Source organism: Lepeophtheirus salmonis, chromosome 8 (genome assembly GCF_016086655.4).
Source record: "Lepeophtheirus salmonis chromosome 8, UVic_Lsal_1.4, whole genome shotgun sequence".
NCBI classification, from domain to species: Eukaryota; Metazoa; Arthropoda; class Copepoda; order Siphonostomatoida; family Caligidae; genus Lepeophtheirus; species Lepeophtheirus salmonis.
The window spans coordinates 33,360,395-33,368,363 of record NC_052138.2 but is presented as its reverse complement, the minus strand read 5'-3'; the positions used below and the strand labels follow the sequence as shown (position 1 = coordinate 33,368,363).

The 7,969-nt window shown below is 33.6% G+C and overlaps 1 protein-coding gene, 1 long non-coding RNA gene and 1 other non-coding gene across 3 annotated transcripts; 2 read left to right on the top strand and 1 right to left on the bottom strand.

Annotated features, from left to right (window-relative positions):
* Positions 1-235: 235 nt before the first annotated feature.
* LOC121122446 (solute carrier family 12 member 9) lies at positions 236-3,618 on the top strand. The gene is made up of 2 exons (XM_040717434.2): positions 236-926; positions 980-3,618. The coding sequence occupies exons 1-2, from the start codon at positions 640-642 to the stop codon at positions 3,246-3,248; spliced, it is 2,556 nt and encodes an 851-aa protein (XP_040573368.1). The 5' UTR covers positions 236-639; the 3' UTR covers positions 3,249-3,618.
* On the bottom strand, positions 3,474-5,190 carry LOC121122447 (uncharacterized). Its single transcript, XR_011781623.1, has 3 exons — positions 5,050-5,190; positions 4,411-4,989; positions 3,474-4,233 (listed from the first exon to the last, which is right to left on the bottom strand). It is a non-coding gene; the product is annotated as an uncharacterized protein (transcript).
* On the top strand, positions 4,939-7,280 carry LOC139906249 (uncharacterized). Its single transcript, XR_011781624.1, has 3 exons — positions 4,939-6,682; positions 6,765-7,019; positions 7,229-7,280. It is a non-coding gene; the product is annotated as an uncharacterized lncRNA (long non-coding RNA).
* Positions 7,281-7,969: the final 689 nt, after the last annotated feature.

Below are 7,969 nucleotides of genomic sequence, written 5' to 3'. Positions count from 1 at the left end.
CCACGGATCTGAAGAATCTTTCGCATACCTTGTCATCTCTATATCCCCCCTCCCTCTATGATTACGAGGCCTTTATCATGACGTGTATTTTGATTAGAGAGCTTATCTCACGCCTATGAGGAAAATATAGAATTCTGGACATACAATTAAGTGATATCATATCAATAAGTACTTTCACTACACATGATGGTTTCTGCGTTTTTAGAAAAAAATCCTGAAAATGAATATTTATGTTGCGTAAAAGTAGAGAATATAGAGAATTTCATAGAGAAATAAATGTATTTCTTTCTCTATGGTTGTACTAATCAGAGTACGTAACAACTTCCGCGACATATAATAAAAAAAATTGTGAATTGTCACTTTCTGTCAAGAGCTAGCTAGATGTAGGTCTATATGACGTCATGATAGAAGAGAATAGCCAATTGGGAAAGAATTCAAGATTAGTTATGAGTCATAAAATGACGTAGAGTCGCAACAGTAACTACTGATAATAATAAGAAAAAGGAAAATAAATTAATACATAATTATTCATTTTGGATAGTATTACTAATAGCTGTTAATATACGGAGAGATGAGAATGGTGTAGACTGTAGTCAGTGTATTTCTGGTAATGTTGAGTCCACACACATATTGAATACAATGTCGAGTGATTTGGATATGCTTCTTTCGGCCGAGGATGAGCATGTTGGGAGAGGGAGTGGAGGCCTGGGTTGGTTCAAGGGGGTCTTTGCTCCCGTAAGTTTGAGTATGTTCAGCTCCCTTCTTTTCCTAAGAGTTGGGTATATCCTCGGAAATGCTGGGATTCTTCATAGTCTCCTTCAAATAGTCATTGCCTATGGAATTTTAGTCTTTACGATCCTGAGTGTCTCGGCCATCGCAACCAATGGAGCTGTGAAAGGAGGAGGCGTTTACTTCATGATCTCAAGGTAGTACTTACATCATTACTGTATTTATCAAGACTTTTATTTATCCTTTTCAGAACTCTGGGTCCGGAGTTTGGAGGTTCCATTGGTGTACTCTTCTACGCTGCAAATATTGCCAGCTCTGCATTATATGCCGTGGCATGCACAGAATGCATCATTTCCTCCTTTGGAGAAGAATCTGGAACATTAGCTCACTATTTACCAGAGTCTTTCTGGTACCAAATCCTTTATAGAGTGTTAATTAACTTATTAAATCTCTCAATATGTTTAATTGGCCCTAATTTATTCGGAAAGACGACAATCATGGTGCTTATATCCGTTGTTTTCTGTACTTTGACTGTTATAACCTCATTTTTCTCGGCAAGTACTGTCGAAGTCCACTTTAATGAGACTATTTCTGGATCATTTACGGGGATACTATCCAAAAATTGGAGTATAGAAAATTTTCAAAGTCATTTGTATCCGTCTTACTCACTGGATTGCAATGATGATACAAAGCCTGTCAACTTTGCCATCGTTTTTGCTGTTTTGTTTTCTGGCGTGACTGGGATTATGGCTGGAGCAAATTTATCAGGAGATTTAAAAGAGCCAAGTAAATCCATACCCAAAGGAACATTATTAGCTTCTTTTTTTACGTTTATTACCTATGTCATCCTATTTACTTTGACTGCAATGACATGTGACAAAGAACTCCTTCTGAGGGATTGCTCCTACATGATAGAATTCAGCTTCTGGAAGCCTTTTGTTATTATTGGAACAGTGCTTGCTACATTTTGTGCTTCAACTTCTTGCTTGATTGGATCTTCTCGTGTTTTGGAAGCTATTTCAAAAGATACGATGTTTGGAATATTTTTGGAGTGGATTACGTATGGAACAGTTGGAAATAATCCTGTACTTGCTGTCGTTGTAACTTGGTTACTTTCCAATATTTTCTTCTTTATTGGAGGTGTAAATACAATTGCTCAATTTGTGGCTGTTTTGTTTCTATTGTCTTATGCCTCAGTGAATCTATCATGTCTTAGTCTAGATTTAGCTTCAGCGCCCAACTTTCGACCAATTTTTCGATGTTTTTCATGGTATACATGTGCCCTTGGACTCATTGGAACATTAACAATGATGTTCATGATCAATCCCGTTATTTCTGCACTTGTACTATTCGCATGCATCTTTTTTTTCTTGTCTCTAAGCTTTTTATCTCCAACCAAAGAAAACTGGGGATCTATTAGCCAAGCACTGCTTTTTCATCAAGTAAGAAAATATCTACTTCTATTAGACTCCCGCAAGGATCATGTGAAATTTTGGAGACCCCAAGTTTTACTTTTAGTCTCCAATCCTCGAAATCATTGTTCTCTCATTGATTTTGCCAATGCACTTAAAAAAGGAGGACTCTACGTGTTGGGACATGTTAGAGAAGGTAATTTTGAAGGAATGGAAGAAGATGAGTGTGGTTTACTAATGCCACATTGGCTAAATTTGGTTGATCATCTTAAAGTTAAAGCTTTTGTTGAACTCACTGTTGCGCCAACTGTTCGTTCTGGAATTCAACAATTGATTCGAATATCTGGGATAGGTGCAATGAAACCAAATACTATTATTTTTGGATTTCCTTACGAAGATGAGAACATGTGTAAAGACGATTTAGGCTCTCCCACTTCTGAATTTTTTTCAGATAGTCTTAATTCATCATTTCCTGCTCTAAAAAAGGAGATTTCGAATCCGGATTATCTAAAACTAGACTTTATTGGAATACTGAATGATACCCTAAAACTAGGTAAAAATTTTTGTGTTTGCAGACATTTTCAAAATTTGAATAGAGGAACTGTTTTTTCTCGTTCAAAAACATTTTATTTAAATGTATGGATCGATGATTTTACACCGAATTCCACCAACTTTCGACATAATGAACAATTAACGACGACTTCTGTATTTATGCTTCAAATGGCTTGTATAGTTAACATGGTTCCTAGATGGAAAAAACTTAATCTGCGAGTATTTTTTTGTGTTGATGAAAATGAGATGCATATTGGAATGAAGAGACAGTCATTACAAAATAAATTATTGAATCTTAGAATCAAGGCTGAGATTGTGGTTGTACCCATTGCTGATAATCAAATCCCTCCTAAATCCATGAATGATGGGAAAATGGTGAATCAGTTATTGTCTTTTCATTCTCATGAAACTGCTGTTACTTTCTTGTGTCTACCACTGCCTCCAAAGGATGAGGATGATGAGACATATTTAAGATTCATAAAAGACTTGACCAATGAATTGCCACCTACCGTGTTGGTTCATGGGATTTCGCCCGTAATTTCGACTACATTGTGATGTCATAAATATATTTATATATCATTTTATATATGTATGTACTATTCAGGGGCGTCTGTAGTATTTATTTAGAGGAAGGGGATACATCCCCTCCAGCCTCCCACCCTGTGGACGCCCCTACCATTGCACTATGTACGTTTATGTATATTTACATATGGTCCGTACATTATTATACTTAGTGACAAATTGGTTTGATTTATATATAACGTATTGAATCAATAATAATCAAGAATAAGTCCTTTTTATTATGTGTACATATATATCTATACAATTATCTTAAACTGTGATCTAACACTTCGATTCATTCCTGTAGACTCAAATAAATAGTATTTAGATAAATATATGGAGAATAAAATTAATATAATTGCAATTCTTGCTCTAACGTTGTTTCTCCAGCTCTTTTCCCTGAAGCGTGTTCCTTTTCACCCACAGTCAAGGGTCTGCACCAAGAGCAGAATCCACAATGGGCAAGTGCACTGGACCATAAAATATCCCTTTTCCAATGTGGATCCCGTGACTCCTTTTTTGATAGTCTTTTTGAATATGGACATTCATTCCAAAATGTGAGACGTTTCTGTAGTGAAAGACTCGGAATCACGACCTGATGTCTACAATGATTTGAAGACTTTTCTTTGAGGTATGCGAGGGAAGACAGGCTTGGGACTTTTTCAGATTTGATAAACTGAGTGTCCTTATGACGACATGAGATGAACCAGTTCTCTGTTACTATAAAACCATTGGAGGCTGTATGAATCGTGTCTACACTGAGGCTGCGCATCAATGAATGTTTACGGTGTAGGGCTTTATATGCAACTTGATCGGCAAGAGTAAGGTGCTCGTTTAAATTATACATTTTCTTTGCTACGTCCCTTCCAACAACTGCGACGAATATTCCAAATATACCTGGGCGATGTCTCTCTAAATGCTTAAGCTGATGCTGGTTAAGTTTAATGTAGGTGGAAGGCACGTCCGATTGTATGCGTATCTTTATTCATTTTATAATATCATTCATTAATTATTTTTAATTCGATTACCAAATGTCATACAACTAACACAGGGAGATTTACGTGCAATAACACAAATTTTGAATTGTAAGAAAAATGGTAATCGAATAATGAAAGTAGAAGATTCAATCTGAAAATGATATAATAGTAATTATTGCCTGATAATAAAGTTGGGATATCTTTTCCCTGTGATTCTTGAAAAGCTCTTCCCCTTTAAGCCTCTGATTTAGCTTGGCTTTCCATTCAATCGAGTCCAAAAATTCTCCTGGTTCAACACTATGAACAGGAATACCTTCTATCCATGCGGTAAGTCGCCCAGAAACCAAAAGATGGATAGCACCCGGTTCTTCACGTACCTCACCATCATGAAATATTATCTCAGATTTCTTGCTTTTCATCACCTGATCAAATTATAATTAAGTCAAATAAAATATATACAAATTTAATCGTGGCAAAAACAATTCATGCAATGACTTGAACTTCCCTTGTGATACTTTATAATTTCTGAGAAGTCGACTTGTGATAAAGCATAAACGGAGAATAAATTTGAGAATATTTCCTTCAAATTTCCTACAGCAGGTATACGTGAGCTCCAAAAAAATATATAAAACTCTCGAAACAAAACCAGGAAGTTGATAAGCATAAGACCTCCAACCCAAAAGAAATGTGCCAAGGTTTCATCACACCTCCGTGTTATTTCCATGAATTTCAAGAAATAAGATGCTAGGAAACATGCTCTGACAAGTAGATAATATGGACAATATAAGTTGTCATACAACATACAACACTTTGATTACCTCCTCAAGAAATGTGAGTAATTGAGAGAGTGAGGAGTTGAGAATCCAATGACAAGGAAGACATTAGAAATGCGAGAAAGAATAGATGTGTTTGCAAATCCATCACATAGTACTGAGAAGCTTTTTACTAGTTCCTCTGTGATGTATTCTTTCTGCATGTTTGCATGAACTACTAGCAGGAGGATCAAAAATAAAGACGTTAACAACACAGGGTCCTTGATAAAGAGGAAAAGGCTTTCCCACCCATTCAACATTTCTCTTCATTTACTCCTTTCTTCAACATGCAAAGTTCAAAGGAATTTTTTTATGTAAATAACATGTATTGTTGAATTGTAGAATACATGTATAAGCCATGACTCTTTTATTCATCAATTTACGAAGGATTGATGGCGGTTGAGGGATGTTTCAGGGTCCCTAAAATCAAGTAACATTTGTTATGTCAGATATACTTAATCAAAGAGCTATTACATTTTTATACATATTATAATAATAAATGAAATATGTTTCGGAAAATGAAATCCATTATCTTACCAGTAGATGGCTTTACTAATGGGTATCTTGCGTTGTATTAGTGCAATCGGTTTACGCTAGATGTCGTTATAAAGAGGAAATTTCGTAATAGAAAAATATTTATACCGTTTTTGTGATTGGTTGACTCAGTCAGTGCCTTAGAATAAGAGAGTCTGGATATTCTTCAGCTGAAACGTCAGCTGTTTCACTTAAAAATCTGTCTAAAACCCTTGTTTAAAAGAATAAAAGTAATTGCTTATTAATAAGAATAATTTTTCTGTGTGAAAATGGCTGCTTGTGCTGCTCTTGGATACCGAAATAAGCATTTTCCAGGCACAGATATATCGTTGTTTTTTTTTCCAAAAGATTTACACCAAAATAAAGCTTGGTTACGTATTTTCTGGAGTAAACACAAGTCGTAGCATTCCATTACACTGGAAACTCATTCAACCCGAAGAAAGTTATTTCCATAATTAAGGAAATTATCACTTCAGCTTCAATTATTGTTCTGAAAGTTGGGTTGATAACCATTGATATGGGTCCATCAAATCGGGCGATATAGAGGAAAATCGGAATAGTGCTAAAGAAAGGCAATATCAGTAACACTTTTCCTAGTCCTCTTTCATCCAATGAACTAATATGTGCCATCGCAGATATCCCACATTTGATCAAGTGCATAGGAAATTACTTAATTAGAGGACACGTGATAACAATACCAGCGCATGTTGTAAAGGAATACAATCTTTCCTCTAATACTGTGGACATGGGAGCTTTTTAATTGCAAATCAAGATCAAGTGTCATTTAAACTTCATCCAAAATTGTCAAAGAAGTCTATTAACCCTGGACAATTTCAAAGAATCAAAGTGAACCTTGTATCTCACCTTCTCAGCCGACAAATGGAAGCGACAATTCGAGTCTTCGTTTCTACTGGATCATTTGATAATAAATATCTTACGATGGTTTTGTGATCAAGTATGGCTTTGGTTTGACCTTATCACTTCCAGAAGACGCTCTATTGCTCTCAGTATGCGTTTAATGACAAAATATAAAGAGATCATGGATTTCCTGTATTCTTTCCGAAATCTTTTTGAGAGCTTACACATTAATGGCTATAATGGATAGGTATACTTTTAACTACATCATCTGTGATAACATTACAACATAAGTTTCTTTCGATTTATAAATTTTATTTCATGTTGCGTAGCTCCTTTACTCAAGACTGTGTTGAGAATTTGTTCTCCTCTATAAGAGCAAAAAATCCTAAACCAAATGTAAAAGAGTTTAAACTTTGTCTGATACTTGTGAATTTGTCACAGTACATCTCTGGGAAAGATACTGAGAGCTATCAACTTAATGATTCCGTGTTCCTCACCTACCTGGAGGATATATCTCAACAGCTTTCTAGAAAAGTGGAAGCTGACTCTAATATAATTCCTCCATCTATCAATAAAGTCTTTAGGTAGGAAAAACAAGTAGTTGAGTTATCTGTTTTGCCGGATACCAGATTGCCAGATACAAATAAATTATATTTCAATTATTTTCATAAATATAAAGGTAAATGCTTTAAAAATTATATGAAATCAGTTGAAGTTAATATATTTTTGATAAATAAGTAATAATAAACTTAAATTACAATTGTATAATAAATAAATAATTTCATTTTTATAGTTTTGACCGCTTTTTTATGGAAATAAAGCACTGTGTGACAATTTCGATGCAATTCTAGTAAAAATTCCAGATGCCGATTTTATAATATTTTAAATAATGCTTAATAAATACAATTTTGCTATCAGAGCGTACACAAGATTATACATTTTTTATGGGGGGAGGGGTAGGTTTTTTGATTTTTTGAAAAAAAATCAAAAAATTATATTTCAAATATTACATTTCTTGAAAAAAAAATTCAAATATACAATTTGATATTTATTTTCTTTTCAAAAATCCACAACAATTCACAAAAAATTAAATTTTTTGGGGAAAAAAATACAAAATCCACAGCTATTCATAAACAAACTAATTTTTTTTCAAAACATTTTCAAAATCCACGGTTAAAAAAAAAAACAAAACTTTTTTGGAGAAACATATCAAAAATCCGCAGTTGTACACAAAAATTTTTTTTGTAAAACAATTTAAAAAATTAAATTTCTAATATACAATATCTAGAAAAAAAATTAAAATATTCAATTTTTTGGAGAAAAATTTCAAAAATACAAAGTTATTCAGAGAAAATTAAATTTCTAATATACACTATCTAGAAAAAAAATTGAAAAATTCTATTTTTTGGAGAAAAATTTCAAAAATACATAGTTATTCAGAGAAAATTAATTTTTTTTTGCAAAAAAAAAAAAATTGAAAAATTAAACTAAATTTCAAACATTAAATTTTATTGTAAAAAGTAAGAATTCCTTA